At 43.7% G+C, this 25,254-nt stretch overlaps 1 protein-coding gene across 3 annotated transcripts; it reads left to right on the top strand.

Annotated features, from left to right (window-relative positions):
* Positions 1-1,353: 1,353 nt before the first annotated feature.
* nipbla (NIPBL cohesin loading factor a) lies at positions 1,354-24,224 on the top strand. Of its 3 annotated transcripts, none has more exons than XM_030105722.1 (49): positions 1,354-1,739; positions 3,192-3,265; positions 4,602-4,751; positions 4,994-5,159; positions 5,998-6,098; positions 6,208-6,319; positions 6,499-6,662; positions 7,331-7,479; positions 7,606-7,696; positions 8,056-8,277; positions 8,377-8,631; positions 8,717-9,468; positions 11,044-11,257; positions 11,353-11,529; positions 11,654-11,827; positions 12,066-12,227; positions 12,329-12,435; positions 12,521-12,607; positions 12,796-13,027; positions 13,369-13,520; positions 13,602-13,682; positions 13,872-13,972; positions 14,296-14,425; positions 14,546-14,628; positions 14,993-15,125; positions 15,730-15,873; positions 16,057-16,143; positions 16,313-16,533; positions 16,688-16,790; positions 16,872-16,970; positions 17,125-17,271; positions 18,007-18,141; positions 18,245-18,343; positions 18,434-18,487; positions 18,578-18,686; positions 18,786-18,916; positions 19,040-19,180; positions 19,266-19,359; positions 19,647-19,801; positions 19,994-20,084; positions 20,278-20,451; positions 20,601-20,791; positions 20,891-20,998; positions 21,560-21,760; positions 21,878-22,024; positions 22,116-22,504; positions 22,589-22,763; positions 22,890-23,087; positions 23,202-24,224. In XM_030105722.1, the coding sequence occupies exons 3-49, from the start codon at positions 4,688-4,690 to the stop codon at positions 23,562-23,564; spliced, it is 7,665 nt and encodes a 2,554-aa protein (XP_029961582.1). In that variant the 5' UTR covers positions 1,354-1,739; positions 3,192-3,265; positions 4,602-4,687; the 3' UTR covers positions 23,565-24,224. The 3 variants fall into 3 exon arrangements, with proteins under 3 accessions (XP_029961582.1, XP_029961583.1, XP_029961584.1); XM_030105723.1 differs by having other exon boundaries at positions 12,332-12,435; positions 23,202-23,564; XM_030105724.1 differs by having other exon boundaries at positions 1,355-1,739; positions 8,717-8,892; positions 23,202-23,564.
* Positions 24,225-25,254: the final 1,030 nt, after the last annotated feature.

Genomic DNA, 25,254 nt, shown 5'->3' with positions numbered 1-25,254 from the left:
CAAGTACAAGTCAATAACCCTTTTAAGTTAAGAGAAATTTTGACTTTTAAGTAAATGCAACTCAAAAAAATTGAGGGAATCATTTGCCTCAATTTTTTTGAGTTCTGGAAACTGATTCGGGTTTACAGTGTGTTGAACATGCCCAACAGTGTCTGCCGTCACTAATGTGTGTGTATGTTATGTGCACATCCGCTCAGGTTCTATCCTGAGTATACCTGACAATAAGCATTTTTTGATCTGATCCTATGGATTTTGCGATTTCGTATGGTGTCACAATCTTCATATTTTAGCAGATTTACAAATCCATTCATGTTTATATCAACAGTATCATACTTTACACAAATTCTACACCAGCAGCTCCTATTTCAGTGAGTCGTACAAGTTTTGTTGAATATCCTCTGTGATTGTCAATTGTTCATTCATGTTTGGAATAAAGACAATGAAATTATTAACTTATATTATCATTCTTATCTCATTATAAGTTAAAAGGGTAGAAAGAATTCCTGATGATATGCAATGGAAATGTTACTCATCATGTAAAGGTTGTCAGCTATCGGTAATAACTGTAGTATATTACACTAATTACAGCTTCGTACTTGTGTGCTTTCAAATCTGCAATAATATTTATAGTATTGACAGTTAGAACAATCCAAAGAACGGGCCATTTTCACAACTCCACTACTTCCTGAAATTAACTGTGCACATTCATTTCCTGTCTTGTATTATTGGCCAAAATGATTAATCCAGGTGTGTCTTGTTGCAGCAGCCTAAATCAGACACACCTGGATTAATCATTTTGGCCAATAATGTAAGACAGGAAATGAATGTGCACAGCTATTTTCAGGAAGTAGTGAAGCTGTGAAAATACCCAATTGGGAAGCGATGAAGGGTTAAATCTTTTGGGAATTAAAAAAAAACTGAAATATAAAATACCGTATTTACTGTATTGTGCTTCAGAGTATAAAACATAATTAACTTCACAATGGAGCTTTTATGACCTTCAGACGTTTTGGAAAACAAAAGTTGACATTTTTCACACAAAAAAAGTAAAAATCAATCAATCAACAGATGAATTGTTGTCGAAGCGTTAAAAATTCAATAAATGCACATTTTGACAGGATAACAGCAGACATGATGTATGAGATGGTGGTGCGTGTTGCAGATTGTATTTGTGGCATGTTAAAAGACACTAAAACCAGGCTATTCGTATTATTGTGCAGAATTTAGCAGACTGTTGACGCTGTTGTGCAGAGTAACGCTGTCCTGCGGCGCCCCCTGGCGGCCCGAAGAGGAACGTCGCATGGCATTTTGTTTGGCGCCGATGGAGGGAGTCACTCCTGAGATCTTTGGTCAGTCAGACGGCAGAACTTCCGGTCGGCATTTTGTTCTACGAGAGGAGAGCCTCTTGATGATCGCAACAATCGTCATATTTCTCATTTACTGTCGAAATTGGCTGCGCTCCGTGTTTATGTCGGCGCAGTCCGACTGAAACTCCGAAGAACGAATGTTTCCCCATGAATGTACGCTGAAACATTCACCCTCGAGTGACGGAAGAAGAACGAATCGGTCCGACCCGGATTATTGTTGATAGCTAGCAGGCTAGCTCAGCGGCTAGCTGGCAAGCCAATCGAGTTCCTTCTGGAGGAGCTGCGAAAGAGAAGAAAGGGGGAGCTAGAGATACGGACACGGACCCAAACCAAGCTAAAACATTCCCCTCCCTTTGAACGCAACATCCGAAGGTAAATACAATCACACGTCTATCTTTATTAACCTAACTTTTAAATTTGCATTTATTGGCAATAACGCAAATAAGCGTTCTTCTGCAAGACCACCTACGGCGTCGTTAATCGTTGACCGGGAGGTAACGGAAGCTAGCGAACTAGCCAGCCGAGCTAGCTAGGTGTGTTTTTGCTCCGCCGAGGCGCACGGCCTCAACTGGATGTCATTTGTCGAGCCCGAGGATTGGGCCGTTGCCACGGAATTACAATCCGTGCCGCTGCCTCCACATCTACTCACAAACCAGACGCTTTATTTTTTCGAGCTCCGTGCTATTCGGCTAACATCCACGAACTTCTCGCAACCTCTTCCTTGTACTATTGCATTTGATTTCCCTTTATTTGAGCAAAGAACGAGGTAAATTGCTAACTAACAACAGTTACAGCTAGTTAGCATTACTAGCTAGCCATTAAAACACGACTATTGTTGTTAGCGATTGTTAAGCAGCTAATGTTACTGATCAGAGCTGCGATCGTAAGTGGAGGCAGCAGCTTTGTGTTGAACCCGAAAGATCCAGACAGCGAACTTCTTTGCAGGGAAACGTGATGTTTATGGTTTTGTACGCAACAGTGCTAAGATAAACATTGAAATGGATGCTAATTGCTTGTAGATGTTAGCTGACTGTTTTGCTTTCGCTGTGTTGTCATTTGACGTGTTGCGTTGTGCATTTGGTTTCGTAGAGACATCGGCATGGTAAACGGCGTTTTTAGCCGCGATCGTGTTTTGAAAATGTGAGGACCGACTACGGGCTGAGCACAGCCTGCGCGGTAGTTACTTTAGAGTTGGAGTTTAGCATTCACGTTAATGTTGTTAGCTCAGATTTCTCCTTTGCAGCAGCAGAAAACAGTTTTGATCTCCGCGAATCGGCCAGTTCAGCAGAGCGATTGCTGTTGGCTTCTGGAGGATGCAGCCCCCCGCTCCTGCCGCCACCATCAGAGTGCATCTGTTCCTTTGTGCTGCCTCCTGCCTGTCAGTCTCACAGCTGTCAGCCAAGCCCATGCCTACAGAGGGAAACCACACCGTGCATGCGAACGTTACTTGCTCGCTCATGTAATGTTTACTACGCACGCTAGTTCCCTATCTGTTAACAGATGTGTCATACAGGGGGGGAAAAAACTTTGAAAGAGTTAAGTCTGCGACCTCAGTGATCTGTTGGTCCTAGGACCGGTGTGTTTGCTACGTCCTGTTTCCAGGTCAACTTGGCTTCTGATATCTGAAAATTGTTCTTAGAAGTCACTTATCTTGCATCACATACGCTAACTTTTTGCACTGAAGGCTCGGGTTGTCCACCAGGATGAGCATGCATGTGAATAGGCAGTGCACGCCTTAGTGTACATTTATTACTTATTATTGTTTCTGCCACTGCATTACTGTTTTGGTGCACCTTCTGATGCAGAGCTGTTCTCTTTCAACAGATTGAAGGGGTAGGATTGTTTTTCTCTGAAATGTCAGTGAGTCCACCAGCGACTGCACAGAGTTCTTCGGAAAGGTATTATCTTCAGTTATTCACATCTTGCTTGCTTGTTTGTATTGACAGCATTGCTTGCCGGTGGGCTTTGAATGTAATGCATGTGATTTGTGCCTATTTTTAATGCATCTTCTTTATGAAAGAGATTTAACTAGACAGGGCCAGTAGTTGGAAAATTGATTCCAGCCTTTTCCTCTGCTTCAGTTTGTCATGTCGCTCAGTATCATTTGACATCTCAAGTATAGATTAACTCAAAGTATTTAAAATATGTGAAACACTACTTTGTGGACACTTTATGTGATAGATCATTTAAAAGTCATCAAGAGTCTTGAATATATTTGAACTAACCAGCAGTTATTTGGAAGTGATGGAAACTTTTTACTGACAGAATTAGCTATATTGATGTTTTCATGGTCTTTATTTTGCTCATTGAGCATTCAGAATGTCAGGGTTCAAGCATGTGGTCACAGCAACTGTATAGTTTTCAGAAAGTTTTTATCCATGAAAACTAAACTACTATTGCATTGTATTTGTTACTTCAAACTTGAAAGGTACTGTGATGCTCTCTCTGCTGCTTTGTTCACAGTTCTGTGATCATGTATGTAGAATGCAGGGGGGGTGCATTGGGTTGTATTTTTATGCTGACCATTAGTTTATGTGTACATTGTATATCTGTTATTATGGGAGAGCTGAGTAATTTGACATGACATTCATATGACTCACGCAAACCATCAGTTATACTTAGACTGAACTAACTTCAGAAGGTGCAACAAGACCCATCCGGGAACACTGTACTGTTGCTGTAGGAGAAGCTTTAGAAAACCACAGGGCTTATTGAACGGCAGGATTTTCTAATAGTAACCTTGTTTTGTACCCGTAAGACCCCAATTCTCTGATTGATTGTTGCACTATCTGTCTGAAGACATCCAACCTTCTGCTTGCACTTCAAGTGCAAATCTGATTGCACAGACCTCTGACTTTCCCCCCCTTTCTGTCCAAACCTAATTGTACTGTTACTTGTAGAGTGACACAAATGCTTGTGCAGTTAAGAAGGGTATTGCATATCTCAATTAGGAATATTCAATTTGAGATTTATTCGTGGCATGCAGATGATGCAGCAGGTTTCCTGGATCTTTCATTGTGTGAAATAATCAGAATGAGGGAAGGCATACTGTATGTGTCTTTGTTTTTGTTGTGCAGATATGCATTTTGGCTGTTTTACCTATAAGAATCATTTTCTTGGTCGCTGATTTCTCTTCTTCAACAGCTCTTTATCTGTTTTGTTGCCCTCCTCCTGTCTTGTGCTGGATTTTTCTGCCCCTCTCACTCGCTCTCTTTCTATCTCTCTCTCCCCCAGGTGCCAGGAGATGTGAGGACAGGTGTTGTCCATCGACCCCCTGATCTACCTGTGTATCAACACACTCCCCCACCCTCACCTTCAGCATGAATGGGGATATGCCTCATGTTCCCATTACCACTCTCGCTGGGATCGCTAGCCTCACAGACTGTGAGTGACACTCAGTTGTCTTGCAAAATCATTTTCACAGTGTTTGTTCTGCGTCATCTCCTTCCAGTGTAAAATGCCAAGCTGAAATGCTGTGTCTTACAAGTTATGAATCTGCAATTGTGATTAGATTGGGCTTTTTTTTTTTTTTTTTTTGGCATTTTCTCCTTTCTCTCTGCACACACCCTGAATTGTTCATGTGATGTTCTTGTTTCGTCCCTCTGAAACATGTCCTCTTGTCTCAGTGCTGAACCAGCTTCCCCTCCCATCCCCTCTACCTGCCACCACCACTAAGAGTCTCCTGTATAATGGGAGGATCGCAGAGGAAGTTACCTGTCTACTGGGCTGTCGAGATGAGAATCTGGCATCCCAGTTAGCTCATGGCCTCAACCAGGTCTCCACAGAGCACATGTAAGTATACAAGTCGGTGTGGGAAAAAAATGGCTTCTTGCTAAAGGGACATAGAGCCACAGGTAGAAAGTCAGAAGCAACACAATTTGCATGTATTGGTTGGCCTGTCAGCGCATGAGCTTCCAGTTCAGAATAGCTTTGATTCAAAGCGAATCATGTAGCAGAGGGAATGCTGTTGGTGATATATCGAGACGGAGCAGTGAGAGAAGATACGATGCTTCACAGAGAAAACAGGATTATTGTTTCTGCCTTTCATGGGAGCAGAACTGTTGGTTGCAGATGCTCCATATAAAACCTTAAGTAGTGCGTTCTCCAGTCCGTTTGTTTCCTTTGAGCCATTATACAGTAGAAGATTAATCAATCTGTCCAAGTTCAAACTTTGCGTGCCGTTTGATATATTGTGACAGGAACACCTGTTTGATCTCGTGTGGAACAATGCTGCACTGTCACAGTTTGTGCTGAGTGCTCAGTGAGTTTTCAATGAATTCCGTTTATTGCGTGCCGAACAGGTGAATGTCAGTTATCAACTTGATGCAAAATTCCTGTAAACTCAAAATGCATTTATGGTGATTGAACACATATCTTTACAAGACAAGCATGCATGCTCAGTCTACCTAATTACTTTTGAATTCAGTTTATTCTTTTTTGTCTAAATTCATCTATTGGCCTCAAATGTTTTAATTTGGTTGTGTTGACATATTTCAAGATGCTGCATGTTTGCATTTGTGTGTGAGCAAAATCTTCTATTCTTTCTTCTATGATTTATTGGTGGTTCTCACAAGTCTTCTTTAATTGTGTCATGCAAAACGTTTAAGTGTGTGTATGTGTGTGTTTCCAGAGAGCTGAAGGACAACCTGGGTAGCGATGAGCCAGAGGGAGATGCACCACTGTTGCTGCAGACCATGCTGGCCAGGAACCCTGGCATCTTCAGGGAGAAAAGTGGGATTTCCTTTTGCACATTACTGTATCATGTTGTTCATGTAATACGAGTGAGCTTCATGAGGTGACGCTTTTGAACAATTATCTGCCTTGTTTTGTTTTCCATCAGATGTTATGCAGCAGCCAATGGTACCGCCATTCAAGATCACCCAGAATTCCATGCATAGCCCTGCCCAGTCTGCAAACTACCAGCCAGCTGCAATTTCTCCCAATCCATCAAGGTGGGTCAGGCAGCAAGACTGAGCTTAACTCTACAGGTGGCACAAGTCCAGTAGCCGAGGAACCAAGACGTGTCATGAAGATATTTCTCTTTAGTTTTGTCCTGTTATTCATTTGCTTCAGTTCGTTAATATCCTCTTTTTTCCTCCTCTGTTCCTGTGCTCTCATCTGCTGCGTCCAGCCGGTTTGTGCCGCCCCAGACTGGTTCCAGTAGCCGGTACATGGGCCAGCAGAACAGCCCGGTGCCCAGCCCCTACACTCCTCAGAGCCCGGCCACTGGTTACATCCAGCAGTATCCACACCAACAGCCACCCAGCTACAACCAACACCAACAGATACAACAAGGTGAAACTTGTCTGTTTGTGTGTTTCATGTCCATTATGGAACCCCATCTTCTCACATAGTGTTTATTTTAGTGTGCTAGTGCAAAATCACTATTCATATTTGTACAATGTGCATTTTATGTTTATCAAAAAACACACACACACACACACACACACTGTCCTTCCAACATGAATGGAAGGTGTGATTGTTTTAACCGATGTACCAATTATAGCAATGTGTATTGCAATAATTGGTTGGAATCATTATAATTTCCTGTGCCGCCTCTCTTGTATTAAAATGATGCATTTCTGCGTCAGCCGGAAAGTATACAACCAGCAATCAGGAAATCATTTCTAACAAGTAGTGATTTACAGCTGTCTGTTCCTCAAACAGACCAATAGCTAAGAATAGAAATAAACTTAGTTTACATAAAAGACTTATTTATCATATATCGTTAGATTCTTAGAAATTACATTTGTTTATCAGTCAGAATTCCAATTTGTATTACATAGCTTGGTATCATGAAACTTCTCCACAGGTTTTACGGGAATTCAAGTTTTAACTCTAAACATTAGAACTCGTCTTTTTATATCAGTGTGTTTTAGATGAACAGTGCTTTATTTATTTTTATTTCCTGCACTGGTGACTATAATGACGAACGTCTTGGGTTTTTTTTTTTTTTCTGTCAGTGTCTGTGGCCAGTCCCATGGTGCCCGGTGGGATACGAAATATCCACGAGGGCAAAGTGCCAGGGCAAATGGCCAACGCTGCCAACCACCACTCAGACAGACACGGTACTGAAGACTACCTGAACATCGTACACCGACTGGGCAGTGAGGTACGACGCCATCTGTCATCAGAAAAATGAATAGTGTTACCTTTTAGATGTTAGAAAATAATATATATAGCAAGTTGCATATCTGTAATAGTTGCTTACATTTTTGCGTGTTTGTGTGTTGCCCAGGAGGGCGACTCTGCCATGAGGAATCCTTCTTTCCCGTTGAGGTCTCCTCAGTCGGGCTGCTCCCCAGCAGGAAGTGAAGGCACGCCAAAACGTAAGGACACCGGGAGAGGACAGGAGGCGCCACAGACCTCGCCTAGCTTCTGTTCTATAAGGGGGAGAGAAGCTGTTTCAACATCTGGAATACCCCAAATATTTATGATCAATACTTTCTCCGTAGCTGTGAATGATTCTCATTGAGGTCCTTTTTCATCCCGCTGAAGTTGATTTATTTCTCTGGTATTTACTTGGTTCCTCTCCTTCTTGGTAAATATTTTGAGATGTTAATTTGAAAGGAGGATTTGAAAGACAGGATAAACACTAGATATTTTCAATGAAACTCAATTTGCGCTGCTTGGTTTTTTTTTTTTCCCCCCCATCTGGATCACTTGACACGGTTCTGCCTCTTTGCAGCGGGTTCTCGTCCCCCCCTGATTCTCCAGTCGCCGCCTCCCTACGCGCCTTCACCAAGGGACGGAGGCTCTGACCAGAAACAGCAGCTTCAGCAGCGGAAGAAAACCCTGACAGTGAAAGAGGAGAAAGACATGTATGACATTGTTAGCTCTCCAAACAAGGACTCAACAAAACTCACCCTCAAGTTGACCCGAGTCAAGTCCAATGAGTCTGATCCTGCAGGTAAGATTAGAACTCTGGACAGGCTAGTTGCACTAAAAACTTGAATTTCTTCCCGTTTTATTTCAATCCTGTAATGATTTTATTTTTCTCGTATCGCAGGGGATGTTGTTGGTAGCATGGACCAGAACTCGGACAACATGGAAACAGAGCTGGGCTTTCAGCATGTGCCTGTTCTCCAGCAAAATCTCGGCGCCAGACTGCAGCAGCAGATTTCCCAGCAGGCAGGTGGTGCCAGCGGTCTCCAGCCTCCCAGTTCTCCGTATGACGAAGCGGAGCTGGATGCCCTTGCTGAAATTGAAAGGATAGAACGAGAAGCGGCGAGTGAAAAGTGTTCTAAGGAGGTGCAAGACAAAGGTGCGTGGGATCTCTCGTTCTATATTCATGATATTTAAAAACGGTTTCAGAATATCTAATGTTTTTTATGTCTGGATTTTTTTAGACAAGCCACTAAAGAAGAGAAAACAGGACTCTTTTCCCCTGGAACCAGGAGCCGGGGGACCCGGTGGCCCCACAGGTGCCCCAGGCAGTGGATCAACAGGAGGGGGCAATGCTGGCAAACTGACCCCACAAGAAGCCACTGCAGCTGGGAACAGTGCCAACCGCCCGCCCCTCATGGTGAGCATCGACCTCCAGCAGGCAGGCCGGGCCGACGGCCAGCTCGACCCCTGTCTGGCCGCCCCTATCCCCGCCCTCGAGGCCCAGCGCTGGCCCGAGGAACCAGCTAGCGGGCCGGCCGCAGTGGAGGGCTCTGACACGGCGTTGAGGTTGAAGCCGGACGGACGGCCCGAAGTCATCAAGAACAGGGTCGATAAACATGACAGCAGGAGAGAAGGTCGGGAGTCATCAAAGCACCGACACGATGAGAAACCCTCAGACAGACGGGGAGAGATGCCAAAGTCATCAAACCGAGGGGATCACGGACGAGACAGGGACTGCGATTCTGACAGGGATAGAAGGCACCGGAGTGAGGCTGGCGGCCGAGACAGGCGGTCCCCGGACCCTCGCTGCCGTAGTGATCGCGATAGGTCTGGCTTTCGGGCTTCTTCCACTGGAGAGCCCGGTCGGAGCAGCAATAGGCCAGATGGTTCCAAACCGGCCTCGTCTGCCTCTGGGGCTAAGCTTCCAGATTCTTTCCCTGCTCAGCTCCTCGGAGGGCATAGTGGCGCACTGAGGAACTTCCAGATCCCTAAGGTGATCTGGGCTTACCCGAACCGAATATCTACCCACCTATCAATCATTCAGTTGTCACTGCCTGCAATCTCACAAAATCAAATCACACCACTGCTCACTTTTATTTCTGTTTTACCATTTGTAAACATTTGTTTGTTCCTGGGCTTGGTTGGGATTTTTGATTAACACATTAACTCACGTCTAACCATCTGTTGAAATGAAGAAATTTTTCCTTTCCTTTTTTTTTGGTTAATTGTTGGTGTGTAAACAAATGCAAATATTTTAAAGAAATCTTCCACTGCTGTTATTCTGATGTGGCACGTGGGTCAATGATCACTTGAAGCACTCAAATTTGATAAATCAAATGTTCACCTTCACTCTGTGTCAGCACGTGCATCACACTCAGCATCACAGATAAACATGCAGCATGTTGGCTAGAAAAACAAATCACATTTTCACACGTATTCCATACAGCAGCCACTTTTGCCTTTCTATGAGGGGGGCTGTTTACAGAAGGGATGTTTACAGCACTTTGTCTCACCACTGTCAAGCAAAATTCTCTTCCAGCTGTTTGGTGTTGAATGCTGAGGATAATTATTGGAATTTAATCCTAACAGTGTGGAGTACTTGAGCTGATGAAAGGTTTAAGAAGACCAAGCGAGGTCTTAATGGTGGTTTAGCTGAAGTTGTGTTAGAACTGTTGTGGCTGTCTTACGTCTGAGTGAATGAATGAACCTGCCGTTTTATCTTCATGGTGGTTTGATGGCTCCTGCGTATCTGTTGTTGAAAGTTCATAGTGTGCTCAAGTGATGAAGTTGGCGTTGCATAAGAAGTTCTGACTGTTGTCTGCTCAAGAATTTGTGGATAGAGTTTCTTTTTTAATCAGATTGATTTTATTGATTTATTGTTGGATTAAGAGAAAATACACTTAAAGTAGTGATTAGCTGATGAGTGAAACCAGTTTGTGGTAGTTCGAAACCATTAGTATTGTACGTTACTTTTGTTCAGCCTGATGTGGCAAACAGTTGATGTCTTGCAGGAGTTCGCTTTTTGCTAATTGTCTTTAGTGCAGCTGCACGTTGCGTCTCTGGTTTGTGAAGATAACTCATCCAAACTTAACAAGAGCCTGTCATCCAGTGATGCATCTACTGAAAGCCGTTATCAATAACACACCAAAGGGATAACACTGTTGGTACATGCATTGTCTGTGAATTCTGCACGCTAGTTGTTCTCATTCAGTTGGGCTTTATGTTCGCACAAGCTCTGGTATTCTCAAAGCTTGTGTGCTGAACCATGTTTTTCATGATTCACCTGTCACCCCAAGTTGCTGAGGGTACTTGTGATCTGATCACTGCACTGTTGACCAGTATTTAATTGAATACTAAACCCTATAAAGCATGTTTTGGGGAAACAGTGGAATATATCTTTACATCTTTGCTGTTGGACACTTCAAACTAACATCAAAATCACTCAACTCATGTCAGTCTGAATCATTGTATATATGTGTCTTTTTATAAAATTCTTCAAAATTACAATGTTTATGTCAAATGATCTTGACCTAAAATACCTTCTGTTTTTTTCCCCCCCACCACACAGATCAATCGTGATAAGGACGGCAGCGCGTCAACAGAAAGTCAGATGTGGGGCCAGCCTAAGGTCAAATTGGAGAGGCTTGGTTTGGTGCAAGACTTTGAGAAGCGACCCAAACCTGTAGTGCTTGTGAAAAAGCTTTCTGTTGACCAGATCCAAAGGATCATTCGGCACAGCAAGTCTGGAAAGAACAGGATCTCCTCAGGAAAGTCCGGGAAAAGTAAGAACGAATCGCTTTTAACCTGCGAATGACGAGAAGAAGCTTGTTTCTATTTTCAGGGATGACTTTGTTAATGTGCGTCTCTTGCTTTTCAGGCGGTATGGACCCGGCAGTCCTAAAAGAACTGCCGCCAGAGCTGCTGGCAGAGATCGAGTCCACCATGCCTCTGTGTGAGAGGGTGAAGATGAACAAGAGAAAACGAAGCACTGTAAACGAGCGGCCGAAATATGCCGAGGTCAGCTCTGACGACGACTTCGATGCAAACGGAGAGTGTAAGTGGCCTTCCGCACTTCTTTTCACTCCACCACTTCTCGCAAGTTCGGTCATTGAAAAGGTGGAGACGTGACTTGGAGGTGTGAGCTGTTGAAATGTGAAAAGAGATGTGCTTCCCTACAGCTGCGAGAAAGCGGCAGCGACGAGACAAAGACAGAAGTTGGGAGTTCGAAGAAAGGGAGCGACGGGGTTCAGGGGAACATCGGAAAAGCGGGCAACGAGACGGCCGGCGAGGATCCGGGAGCCGCTACCGAGACTCCTCTGAGGAAGACTCGCCACCTCCCAGCATGAGCGAAGGTACGTATCGAAGGACAGGTCTTTGTTTGTGAACAAGCTATTGTTTACATGCACGTTCAGTGCTTTTTCCCCAAAATGTATCGATATTTTGGTTCTTGGTCCCAGCTTAATGCGATGCGCTCAAACCTCCAAGGCAGAGTGTTTCCTAACAATCCGACCTCGGAAAAGATATTTTGGGAGTCCGCCTAGATGAAGAAAGTAAAGAAAACTGAAAAGCCCTTTCCTCTCCCCCTCTCAGTGGCCAGAAAAATGAAGATGAAAGAGAAGCAGAAGAAACGGAAAGCGTATGAACCCAAGCTGACTCAAGAAGAATTGATGGACTCGTCCACTTTCAAGCGATTCTTGGCGAGCATCGACAACATCCTAGAAAATCTGGAGGATGTGGATTTCACTACCATGGGCAAGTATCAGTGCTGAGGTTTAAATTGTCAAGCCGCCTCTCTGAAGTTCTGCGCTTTGAAAGCGTCTTATTGAGATGTCTTTCAATACCGTGTGTGCCAGCAGCAGACGACGATGAGATACCTCAGGAATTGCTTCTTGGTAAACACCAGTTGAATGAGCTGGGCAGCGAGTCTGCCAAGATTAAGGCCATGGGAATCTCCAGCAGGGTACTGTATAATGCTAATTAAACAGCAGAGTGTTTATCAGGTTATTGTTGATTTGCAGGTCTAAATAAGTGTGTTTTTGTTGTAGATCCCATCGGACAAGTTAGTGAAGCTCCTGAACATCCTGGAAAAGAACATTCAAGACGGGTCCAAGCTCTCTACTATGATGAATCACGTAAGCTCCAATTCTCAGGGTTTTTTTTTTTTTTTTTTTAGAATTGCACATATATTATTCATCAAAATGTGTTTGCACTTGCCACTGTTGTAGACTTATTTGTGTAAAAACTAGAGATTTTTTTACATTCAAGAAATACTAAAAGCATTATTTCTGAACATGCTGTCTCTGTCCTCTCTACTGTTCAGGACCATGATGCTGAAGATGAGGAGAAGCTGTGGAGAGACCTGATCATGGAGAGAGTCACCAAGTCCGCAGACGCCTGTCTAACAGCCCTGCACATCATGACCTCAGCGCACATGCCAAAGGCGGTCTACATCGAGGACGTCATCGAACGGGTGTTACAATACACCAAGTTCCACCTTCAGAACACGCTGTATCCACAGTACGATCCAGTCTACAGGGTGGACCCTCACGGAGGTAAAGGCTTTAACGCTGTGGTCTCACCTGCACTGAGCGCTAGTGTAGACGATATGGTGTGAGCATGTATACATAATGCGCCTCGCTATTAAATTGCTGGCCTTTCACTCATTTACTATACAATATGCATAAATAGAGCACGAATGTAAACCTGAAGCATTCCACTGAGTGTCTCATTTTAAGAACGTAAATTGATCTGTATGATAAACCGGTTTTCTAAATTAAATTAGAAAAATCACACATGTTCATGAAGCTCTTGTACTTTCTTCATCAAAGTCAGGATCGCAGCAGATATCAGAGGATTGGAGTTGTAACAATCAACTCTTATTTTTTCCTTTCAGGTGGCATGTTGAGCTCCAAGGCAAAGCGTGCAAAATGCTCCACCCACAAGCAGCGCGTCATTGTCATGTTGTACAACAAAGTGTGCGACATCGTCAGCAACATCTCTGAGCTCCTAGAGATCCAGCTGCTCACAGACACCACCATCCTCCAGGTGAGAACTGTTTCAGCTGCGATAAACCAAAAGATCTCATTACAAATCCAAAGATGGCTCACGTCTGCCTTGGTTTTCCAGGTTTCCTCTATGGGTATCACTCCGTTCTTTGTGGAGAATGTCAGTGAGCTGCAGCTGTGTGCCATTAAACTCGTTACAGCGGTAAGTCGGAAGTTCAGCCTCTATCAAATGACACTTCCAGCAGCCTTCAATATGAGTCCCTCACTCTGAAATATGGCTCTGAGCAGCTGTAATAGTTAAATATTGTCCCTCTGACTATAACCTGTATCCACTGTTGTGCTTTCGTTGAACCATGAAAGTAGTTACAATACTGTTATTTACTGTCTCAAGGTGTTCTCACGGTATGAGAAGCATCGGCAGCTGATCCTGGAAGAAATCTTCACCTCTCTGGCCAGACTGCCCACCAGCAAACGCTCCCTCAGGAATTTCAGGTAACTTTTAGATTAATCGAATCATGCAAGTTTTTTTTTTAATCTTCATTTAACCAGCTAAGTCTTTGAGAACACATTTTTATTTACAGTAAGAAAAAGGCAAAGACCTCTTGAAGGCAGGGGAAAGGGGTTGAAAGATTACAACATGTAGGTTGATTTGGGATTTTAGCACCTGCAGTCCTGTCTTCGTTATGGTAAAGGTTCGGGGCAGTGATGGAAAATATGTTTACGTGATAAAATGTATTTCCGAATCTACTATTTTTGCATGTTTGATACTCCAATACAGAGAAACGCATGTGGTATCATGATCTCTTGTTTCTCAGGCTAAACAGCTCAGACCAGGATGGAGAACCGATGTACATCCAGATGGTCACGGCGCTGGTGCTGCAGCTGATCCAGTGTGTCGTCCACCTCCCAAACGACAAGGACAATTTCGAAGAGTACGACTCAAAGGTGAGGGCATCAGGCAAAAACAAATTCAACAATCATGCTAAAATAATGCATATTATAAATCCATCGTCTATTCACATTCCTGGCTTAGATTTACTGAAACTTCCTTTTTCTGTCTTCTAGGTGGATCAGGACGTGTTGATCACCAACTCCTATGAGACGGCAATGAGAACAGCACAGAATTTCCTCTCAGTCTTCCTCAAAAAGTAACTAGCGTTGTGCCTTTTTATTATAATGCTTATTATATTTCATATTGGATGTAGTGTTTTGACTCACAGTAGAGCAACGAGGAATGAAAAGGCCCTAATGGCTGCTGCTTCCTGCTGTTGGCTCATTGCCACCTTCATCATGGATTAGTCTCAGTTCTGGCAGCCCGCATGCTGATACTGCTACAAATACAATCGTGGCTGCCTCTAGTTGTCACTACTTTCTGGGCTTGGCAGGTTTTTTTTCCCTGCCAGCTTCTTGACTGTTAAAAATAGCATTCTTTGTTTACAGTTTGTAGTTGTTGACTTTTTGGGCCTTCTTTTGGAATTGTGATCTTTTGTTTTTTTCCCCCCACTTTTTCAGATGTGGCAGCAAACAGGGAGAAGAAGATTACCGGCCATTATTTGAGAACTTTGTCCAAGACCTGCTCTCGACAGTGAACAAGCCAGAGTGGCCGGCTGCTGAGCTGCTGCTCAGTCTGCTCGGTCGACTGCTGGTAAGTGTGAATGGGATCCTTTTTTTGGAGGAGGCTTTATAACTACGTCATTTGCATGTATTAATCTTTGTATAAAGTGTCAAGGACCAAATGTGCTTGCATTAATGTGTCTTATCAGCAGTTGTTCTTTTTCTTTTTATTCTTTAATGTTCAGTCACATAAATGCAACAGGTCCAGCATCAAAACAACGCATTAATCATCATCATTCACACAGTCTTCTTGTCTTTTTCATTCATTCATATCAAGAACTGTGACGCCTCTTTGGAATTTGTAGATGTTCTTTTGTCTTTGTTTTTGTTTTTATTCAAGCCTTTTGTAGTTTTAATAATGCGAGTCAGTTTTTCCATTGTGTTTTAATTTTTGTGTGTCCAAGTGTTTTTGTAGTGTAATTGAGTACTGTCTGTATCACTTCCTGGAAATAGCTTTCCTACTAGCAGCATGAAAACTGAAAACTACTTATCTGACGACGCATAACAGGTTTTCTTTTTGACATGAAAATGTTTTAACTTGTAAAATGACAATGTACTTTTGTTCTCTCAACTTGTTCATGACAGAAGTTTTATCTTTAATCTCTTATCTTATCTTTCCTTCCTGCTTCCCTCAGGTTCACCAGTTCAGTAACAAGCAGACGGAGATGGCTCTGAGAGTCGCTTCTCTGGACTACCTGGGCACCGTGGCTGCCCGTCTGAGGAAAGATGCAGTCACGAGCAAAATGGACCAGAGATCGATTGATCGTATCCTGCAAGAGGTAGAGAGACGACATCACATCGCATTTGATTCATTTCAGTTCATTTTTAAGGCGGCATTTTTATGTTGAAGGGTCAGGTAGGCAGTGTGTTTTCCAGTTTAGTTCCTCTTTGACTTAAATGTTGAAGTTCCTACTTTCATGTTTTTGAATGGGGGTTGATGTTTGTTCCCTCTGATTTAAAAGTCGCCGGGCAGTGATGAGACCCAGCAGCTGCAGAAAGCTCTCCTGGACTACTTGGAGGAAAACGCTGAGACAGACGCTTCCCTGGTGGTAAGTTTACTTCAGGCTGAACGTGTTGTTCTCTATTAAACCTCCTTAAAGTTATACATCTGGATAAATAAACTGAAGTTATTAGGTTATATTAACACTTAACACATTTGTTGATATTAGATAGTTAGCGAATTAAGTAACATTGTCTGACGCACTTCTTGTCTTGTAGTTTGCCAGGAAGTTCTACATAGCTCAGTGGTTCCGAGACGCCACGACGGAGGCCGAGAAGTCCATGCGGAACCAGAATCCGAAGGACGAGGACTCCTCGGACGGACCACAACACGCAAAGGAGATTGAAACGACCGGTGAAATAATGCAGCGTGCTGAAAAGCGCAAGAAGTTCCTGCGCACCATCATCAAGACCACGCCGGCTCACTTCGCCACATTGAAGTAAGGATTGTTCCGTATATTAGTCCCAAAGCAGGCGTGTTTGTTCTCCTCCCGCCTGCACTGTCGTGTCTGTCTTGTCTGTTCTCCCAGCCACCTGTCAGTCAGTCGTCCTTCAGCGGGAATCCATAACTTTCTTCTCTGCTCATTTCTCCAGAATGAACTCTGACACTGTGGACTATGACGACTCCTGTCTGATCGTGCGTTATTTGGCCTCCATGAGGCCGTTCGCTCAGAGCTTTGATATTTATTTAACACAGGTAAAGTCGTCCTATTTTGCAAAACTAAATGGTGCTTTTTTTTGTAAACAAAGTTCATCTAATCATCTCCTGTTTTCTCAGATCTTACGAGTCCTTGGTGAAAGTGCCATCGCCGTGAGGACGAAAGCCATGAAATGTCTGTCTGAGGTTGTGGCTGTGGACCCCAGCATACTTGCACGGGTGTGTGTGTTTACATAATCCCTCTGCCAACTACCTCAAATTATAATTTTGTGCTTTTCCTCCTCTTATGCACTGTCCGTTGTCTGTGCTTGTTTTACTCGGGTTGTATTAAGACTTTCTAACCCTGCGCTGTGCTCTGAACTTGTCTCTGTAGTCCGACATGCAGCGCGGCGTTCATGGCCGTTTGATGGACAACTCCACCAGTGTGAGAGAGGCAGCTGTAGAGCTGCTGGGCCGGTTTGTGCTCAGCAGACCCCAACTCACTGAACAGTACTATGACATGCTCATAGAGAGAATACTGGTAAGACGCCCTGCCGCATCCTGATGGTTTATGAATTTTGTTATCAAACACATTGATGTGTCGGCGAGAAGCAGCCTTGAATGATGGATTCTTAACTGTCTGCACAGTTTTATTCATATATAAATGTGATTACATTTCATTGTAATCACACCATGACTCATATTGTGATGCTGTAATTACAAAAGACAACACATTTCAACCCTCTGCTTGTTCATTGATATAAATATACTTTGTATAGAGTAGATCAATATCAGAGTTGCATACTTGAGCTTTATTTGGTGATTTTTAGTGAAATACTTCCTCAAAATACAAATGTAGAAGTAGTGCTGCTGAATATTTAAAGAAATGTTACAAAGCATTCACATGGTGAATTTGAAGGTTTTTTTTTTAAATTTGAGGGTTCGCTGTGTAAATTTGGTTTATCCTGTTCAGTAGCAGCAGCTGTAGGTAGTAAATGGTGGTGAATGCGGCTGTAAAGCAGGCTATGGTTGGTAAAATGCTGCAGGGCACAAAAGCTGCGTGAGTGACGCATCTCAGAGGCGAACACGCTGGGATTGTTGTACCTGTTGTCATGGAAATGCTCAAGAGGGTTCATGACAAGTTCACTTTTCCTTCTGGTCTTATGCTGCCACCTTTTGGCAAGATGATATTATTGCAGCCCAAAGTGAAGTCGTCTTTATCAGTGAGTGGAGGAACTGGGTTTCCTTCATGAACCAAATTGTTGTTGCTGTGCAGGACACTGGTATCAGTGTAAGAAAACGGGTGATCAAGATCCTGAGAGACATTTGTCTGGAGCAGCCGACCTTCAGTAAGATCACCGAGATGTGTGTGAGGATGATCCGCAGGGTCAACGATGAGGAGGGCATCAAGGTATCAGTCCGCCACATCTCAAATCTTTCTTTCCTGATGTTTGTATTTTTATTATGGATCCGGCAGTAGGTATGAATCCAAACCGAATTTTTGTTTTTGACAGAAATTGGTGAACGAGACATTCCAGAAGTTGTGGTTTACTCCAACTCCAGCTCATGACAAAGAGACCATGACCAGGAAGATTCTCAACATCACCGATGTGGTAAGTCGTTCTGTTTGCAGTAATAAGAGGAACAGAAAACTTCACCGTCATCGAGTTCTCACGAGTCCTTGTGGGTGATTTTCTTCTCAGGTCGCAGCATGTCGAGACACCGGCTATGACTGGTTCGAGCAGCTTCTTCAAAATGTAAGTGTTCATGTATAGTGTGGCTTCATCAGGTGAGGAATCGATTCTTGTTTTAAGATTTTTCAATGAGCACTGTTTGCTCTGTTGTAGCTTCTGAAATCTGAAGAGGACGCCTCGTATAAACCAGCCAAGAAGGCCTGCGTTCAGCTTGTGGACAATCTGGTCGAGCACATCCTGAAATATGAGGAATCTCTTGCAGGTACGTACACTCAACATTTCAGTCAGTCGTACACCAGCTGACGACTGCGATGGCCTCCTGCGCTCATTTCTTTTCATGACTGCACTTCTTCTTCCGTAGAAAACAAAGGTGTGAACTCCACCCGGCTCGTGGCATGTATCACCACCTTGTACTTGTTCAGCAAGATCAGGGCCCAACTCATGGTCAAACACGCCATGACCATGCAGCCATACCTGACCACAAAGTGTAACGTGAGTGATACCAACAAAAGTTTACTGTCGTTACGGTGCAATCACATTTCAGGTCATTTACACCGAGTTCAATATCGGCGGTCAAGAGTAGTAATATGACATATGCTTGCATCCATGCTGCAGACTGCCAATGATTTCATGGTCATCTGTAACGTGGCGAAGATCTTGGAGCTGGTCGTGCCTCTGATGGAGCACCCCAGTGAGACGTTCCTCGCCACCATTGAAGAAGACCTCATGAAGCTCATCATCAAATATGGCATGACGGTGCGCAGCGCGGACTTTTTAGAACACGACTGGTAAAAGCTTCAGCGCTCCGAGCGACATTATGACCTGTGCTTCTCTTCTGTAGGTGGTGCAACACTGCGTGAGCTGTCTGGGAGCTGTCGTCAACAAAGTCACACACAACTACAAGTTTGTGTGGGCCTGCTTCAACAGGTTTTATGGTGAGTTTTTTGCTAGCGGCACTGGTATTTTGGCATAGACAAAATAATTTTTTTTTTTTATCACAATCACACTTCAGTATGATGCTCCGTGACTATTTAAATAACATTTCCCACACTCCTTCAGGATAAAAAAATGTGTATATTAGAGCTGTGCAGTTTCACTGATCTCACGATTCGATTGCGATTGCCTTGTCTTCCATTCAGCAAATGCATCACGATGCACAGTTACATGCTGCAGCCACAATTTTCTCATGGTTAATTTTTCCCATCTGCATTTCTAATCCTAGCTGCACTCAACAAGTTGAAGGTTCAGCATCAGGAAGATCCAAACAGCACAACGTTGGTAGCAAACAAGCCTTTCCTGCTGCGATCGCTCTTCACTGTGGGGGCGCTGGCCCGGCACTTCGACTTTGATCTGGAGGAGTTCAAGGGCCCCAACAAGGTGGGATTCCGGCTGACTTTAAAGTTGGATGGCATTTTTATTTTACTTTTAATTCTAGTTGCTTGTTTGTGCAAATGAGAATATATTTTACCCACAACTAAGGCTAACGCTTCAACATTTTCTCCCGCTATAAAAGACTATTGGGAGGTGACTGGTCTGAATGTGCGTGAATGTTTGCTCTGTTGTGTCCAGGTTGTCATCAAGGAGAAAGTTCTTGAGCTGCTGCTGTACTTTACCAAACATGAAGATGAGGAGGTCAAGACGAAAGCCATCATTGGCTTAGGTAAGAGTGCCGCTTTTAAAAAAGGTTAAAAAGCTATTCGTCATGTTCAAAATATTGGGAAGTCTCAGAGTTGTGAAGACACTGTTGATGTTAGCAACAGTCAGGACCTGATCTGAAGATTACATCCTTGAAATAGCAGTGGTGATTCTTTCTCACGTCTTTGCTCTTTTTCTTCTTCTTCGGTTTCTGTCAGGTTTCCTTGTGATCATGCATCCCAGCCAAATGTTTGTGCCTGAGGTGAAGGCCTTGTACAACGGCATCCTGGCTGACCACGCCTCCTCCATCAACCTCAAGATCCAGATCCTGAAAAACCTCCAGATGTACCTCCAAGAGGAGGACACACGAATGCAGGAAGCTGACAGAGAATGTAAGAAGAGTAGAACTCAGACAGCAACAACAGTTTATGCAAATTTTAAAAAAGTGTTTTGTTTTGTTTTTTTCATGTGAATTGGCCTGTAACAGAACATATTCTAATAGAATGGAAAGTGAACATGTTGTGAATGTGTGTCCTTGCAGGGAAGAAACTGTCCAAACAGGAGGATCTGAAGGAGATGGGAGACATTTCATCAGGGATGAGCAGCTCCATTATGCAGCTTTATCTGAAACAGGTGTTGGAGGCGTTCTTCCACACCCAGTCCAGCGTGCGGCACTTTGCTCTCAACGTCATAGCTCTCACACTCAACCAGGGCCTCATTCACCCTGTCCAGGTAACTATTGTTTTGTTTTTTTGTAAGCTTGCTGTGCTTAAAAAAATGAATATGACTAATCGCCAAAACAATCTTTGCGTTTTCATCGGGTGTGTGCAGTGTGTCCCCTACCTCATTGCAATGGGAACAGACCCAGAGCCCAGCATGAGGAACAAAGCCGACCAGCAGCTGGTGGAGATCGACAAGAAGTACACCGGATTCATCCATGTGAGTTTCTACCTGCAGGTTTCTAGTTTCTTTCGAAATCGCTGCGTCTTCATTCATCGTCCTCTTTTATCTTCTTAAACAAAACTACATTTTGGATGAACCGCTATTCGTTCATTCATTCACAGAACATGGTTGGTAAATAGTATCCCGGCTGTTTTGCTCTTTGACTTAACAGTATTTCAGAAGCATGATGCTCCTGACAAGTCTGTCCTGAACATGATCAGCTGCTGCCACCTGCTGACGGCTTAATGTCACTGTTGCTATGCGAACACTGGCAGCTTATTCTTATTCCAGCAGTGTTTAATTTGGATTTAACTCATCAAACCTGTTTGAATGGTTGTGATGTCCTAAATTTGTGCAGACTTGTTCAAGTTATCCCTTCATGATCGTTTTAATCCAACACAGCCAGAGTCTGCATACAATAACTTTTCCATCAAAGGACTTTATGGAGCTTTTGCTGTTTTACAGACAGACTTGTGTATTTTCAGGTGTGTGTATTTTCTCTGTCAATAGCTGTTGAAATGTCGAGTTGTAATACTTGGTTTTGTAAATGTTTGACAGATGAAGGCAGTGGCCGGGATGAAGATGTCATATGGTTTGCAACAAGCCATCAACTCGTCTCGTAAATCAATCATCAGAGGCTTCAGACAGGACGAGACCCACTCGGCGCTCTGCTCCCACCTCTTTTCAATGATCCGGGGGAACCGGCAGCACCGGAGGGCTTTCCTCATTTCACTGCTGAACCTCTTCGACGACAGCGCGGTGAGATGACCTGGACCCATCTTTGCTCATTTTGCTCCTGCTGTTGCACGAAAAGTTGTTGAGGAACGTTGTACCAGTCTTTGATGCCGTTTTCTCCTCTTTTCTTCTTTTCTGCAGAAGACTGAAGTGAACATGCTGCTGTTTGTCGCGGACAACCTTGCTTGTTTCCCATATCAGAGCCAAGAGGAGCCTCTTTTCATCATGCACCACATAGACATCACCCTGTCCGTCTCTGGCAGCAATCTGTTGCAAACATTTAAAGAGGTGATGCGGCGTCTAGTTTCTGAAAATGCCCCATTAGATTTGAAAAGTCAAAGGAAAAATAATAATCTAACTTTCTGTCCTTTCGCCTCAGCTTCTGCTGAAAGAGCCGAGGTGTAAAGAGAAGAAGCCGAGGAAGGAGTGGAAAAACACGTCGGACGGGGAGGACGAGGAGGAACGGATGAACTGCAACTCTCCCCGCAGTGACAATGAAGACCGCAGCAACAGTGACGACGACGAAGACAGAGACGGCGGCGACGACGCGGTACGGCGGCCCAAAAAGACCTCGAAGCGAGCGAACCCGGAGAGCTCCGAGTCCGAATCCGACCTGGAAGACTTGGACGTGGAGGATGCGGAGAAAGTGATGAGACTCCTTCCAGACAATCCCACCGCTCTCTTGGACTTCGCCAACGCCGTTCAGGGAATCCTCCTGCTGCTGGTGCTCAAGCAGCACCTGAAGAACCAGTATGGATTCTCAGACAGGTGAGAGCTGCGCGACTTTTAAGTTTTTTTCCAGTATCATTCGAACGATCTAGTCCTGAATCGTGACTCTCGTTTTGTCAACAGTAAAATTCAGAAATACTCTCCGACCGAGTCGGCCAAGGTGTACGACAAGGCGGTGAACAGGAAAAACAATGTTCACTTCCACCCACGGCAAACCATCGACTTCATTTCCAACAACATCGCTCATGCCACCCTGACCCAGGATGTAAAGAAGCGGATAGTCAGACAGTACCTCGATGTAAGTTTTCAAACCATCACACTTTTTTTGGGGGGGGGGCAAATATCTGTTGCATATATTTATATTCTGGAGAGCTTTTTAAAGCAGGTAAAGCTAAGTTGTTTGGTCTTCTTCCATGGCTCACAGTTCAAGGTTCTGATGGAACATCTGGACCCGGATGAGGAGGATGAGGAGGGAGAAGCATCTGCGAGCGCCAACATCAGAAATAAAGCCATAAATGCTCTGCTGGGAGGATCGGGACCCTTGTCAGGACCCAGTCCGCGCAATCAGGCGGGACCAGAGACGGACGACGACGACAGTGACAGCGACGATAGGACTCCAGGGGTAAGTAAAAACCTAATTGATGGGAATTATTCTTAAAAAAAAAAAAAAAAAAAGAGAACGTCCTAAAATGAGTCGGACATTGATGCACCTGTTTCCACCTCTTCTTCTTCGCAGTCCTCTCGGAGGTCAAGGCGAGCTGGCGACTCCTCGGATCCCGGCCGCATGAGCGAGACGGTGGACACTATGGATGTGATCGCCCTTTGCTGTCCGAAATACAAGGACCGGCCGCAGATAGCCCGGGTCGTCCAAAAGACCCCCAACGGATACACCATCCACTGGATGGCCGGCTCGTACTCGGGGCCGTGGGCGGAGGCAAAGAAGCGAGACGGTCGCAAACTGGTGCCTTGGGTGGACACTATTAAGGAGTCGGACATCATTTACAAGAAGATTGCCTTGACCAGCAACCACAAACTGAGCAACAAAGTAGTACAGACTTTACGCTCGTTGTATGCAGCGCGGGAAGGAGGGGCTAGCTAATGCCTCCCGTGTGTTTTTTTTTTTTTTTTTTTTTGTTTTTGTTTTTGTTTTGTTTTTGTTTCTTTTTGTTCCCCTTTTTTCCATTTCTACTTCATCGAAAAATCCTCCTCTTCCCCGTTCCCACTCCTCCTCCTCCTCCTCTTCCTCAACCTGCCACCTCCAACAACACAGCCAAACTTCACTGGATTCCTACCCTCCTCCTCCCCTCTCTTCCATTTTTGTAAGAAAAACACCAGAGGGCAAGAATATTTGACACTACATACTTTTACATGAGTTATTCTTGCAAAAAAAAAAAAAAAAAAAAAACCGACACAAAACATAAGACTTATATTAGAGGGACTTCTCATGTTTTGTTTGTGTTCAAGTGCAGAGGATAGAATCCTGAAGGCATTAAAGGAATAATTCGCCCAAATTATCCCTTAAAAGGCTTAACTGAAAAGAGACCTGGAGGGAAATGTTTTGTCAACATTGTTGTGGGAGCTCCTTCGCTGTTGTGCAGCAGATTCTAGTCGCTCATTTCTACTCCCACTGTATCATAGTTTAACACGACAAAAACTAAAATGTTTATATCTCTGAAGAAAAAAAAGCTGTAAAAAAAAAAAAAAAGAATAAAACCTTAAGTGAATGTTGGAAATTAGTCTTTTTGATGTTCTTATTAAAGTGTTTTTGGAGTTTATTATACTAATAGCACCCTCATGGTTTTTCCTTTTAGCTTTTAGATATTTGGAAGAAAAAAAACAAAAAAAGAAAAAATAAGAATTTTTATTTTTGTTCACTTTTATTTGTCCAAGCTGTAAAATGGCAGAGTCCTCTGAATATAATTTATTCTATTTCGAACTACGCATGCAGTATATGTGGCCTATTGCAGGAGGATATTTTGTAAATGTAGATTTTGTTGTATTAGGTCACCCTAGTAATAAGAGGAAAAGGGATTTATACCCTTTTGGTGGAACAAATACTGCAATAAATTTTCTACTTCTCTTTGTCACTTGTCTGCTCAAAGTCTTAATCTGATCTTTTTATTTTTGCTAATGTAATTATTAGATTTGGTTGCTCATTAAATAAATCAATGAGCAATGGTTCGAATCCCACAGGGGCAGTGAGTGCACTTGGAGTCGCTTGTACTTTTGCAAATAAGTCTGGAGAAATTGCAGATTCTTGTTTTGTGTAAACTAAAATCAGTGATGTGCAAGTCCGCCCAGAACAAGCTTAATTGATCAATGAATTTTATTAATTTTGTCACTAAATGCTTATTGATCACCTCTGAAGTCCTATCCTGCTCATCTGGTCTCTGTCCACAACTTGTGGAGGAGCTGGATTAGTCCTCCCTGTGAGGCAGGAGAACCACATGAAATGTTTCCTTTTTAAAGAGGTTTTGCATGAATCGGAGGTGTAAAGGAAAAGTAGACCCCGAAGTATTGACGATGGAGATTTCAAAACTCCTGTGATGATCTGCTCCATGGGTCTCTCTGCACGGCTGAGGCTGGTGAAGCAAAAGGTTTTACTACACGTAAATCGTCATCTCGGCCTGTGAAATCAGCTTGTTTCGTAGCAGTTTCATATACTTTTTAGTATTACTTTCCTCTTCTGTTCCAGCACACACGTCTCTCAGACAGGTCAGACCCAGACGGACCAACGTCTCAGGAGGAGGCGCTGGCATCTTTCAGAGAATTGGATGCAGCATCTTTTA

This window comes from Salarias fasciatus, chromosome 12 (assembly GCF_902148845.1).
Source record: "Salarias fasciatus chromosome 12, fSalaFa1.1, whole genome shotgun sequence".
Lineage (NCBI taxonomy): Eukaryota > Metazoa > Chordata > Actinopteri > Blenniiformes > Blenniidae > Salarias > Salarias fasciatus.
This window is presented reverse-complemented; position numbering and strand designations above follow the sequence as displayed.

Coding starts and splice junctions, on each gene's coding strand:
- nipbla (XM_030105722.1), top strand. CDS start 4,688: ATGAATGGGGATATGCCTCATGTTCCCATTACCACTCTCGCTGGGATC. Junction 8,632..8,716: donor TAAGGAGGTGCAAGACAAAG/GTGCGTGGGATC, acceptor GGATTTTTTTAG/ACAAGCCACTAAAGAAGAGA. Junction 16,971..17,124: donor ACCCCAGCATACTTGCACGG/GTGTGTGTGTTT, acceptor TTGTCTCTGTAG/TCCGACATGCAGCGCGGCGT.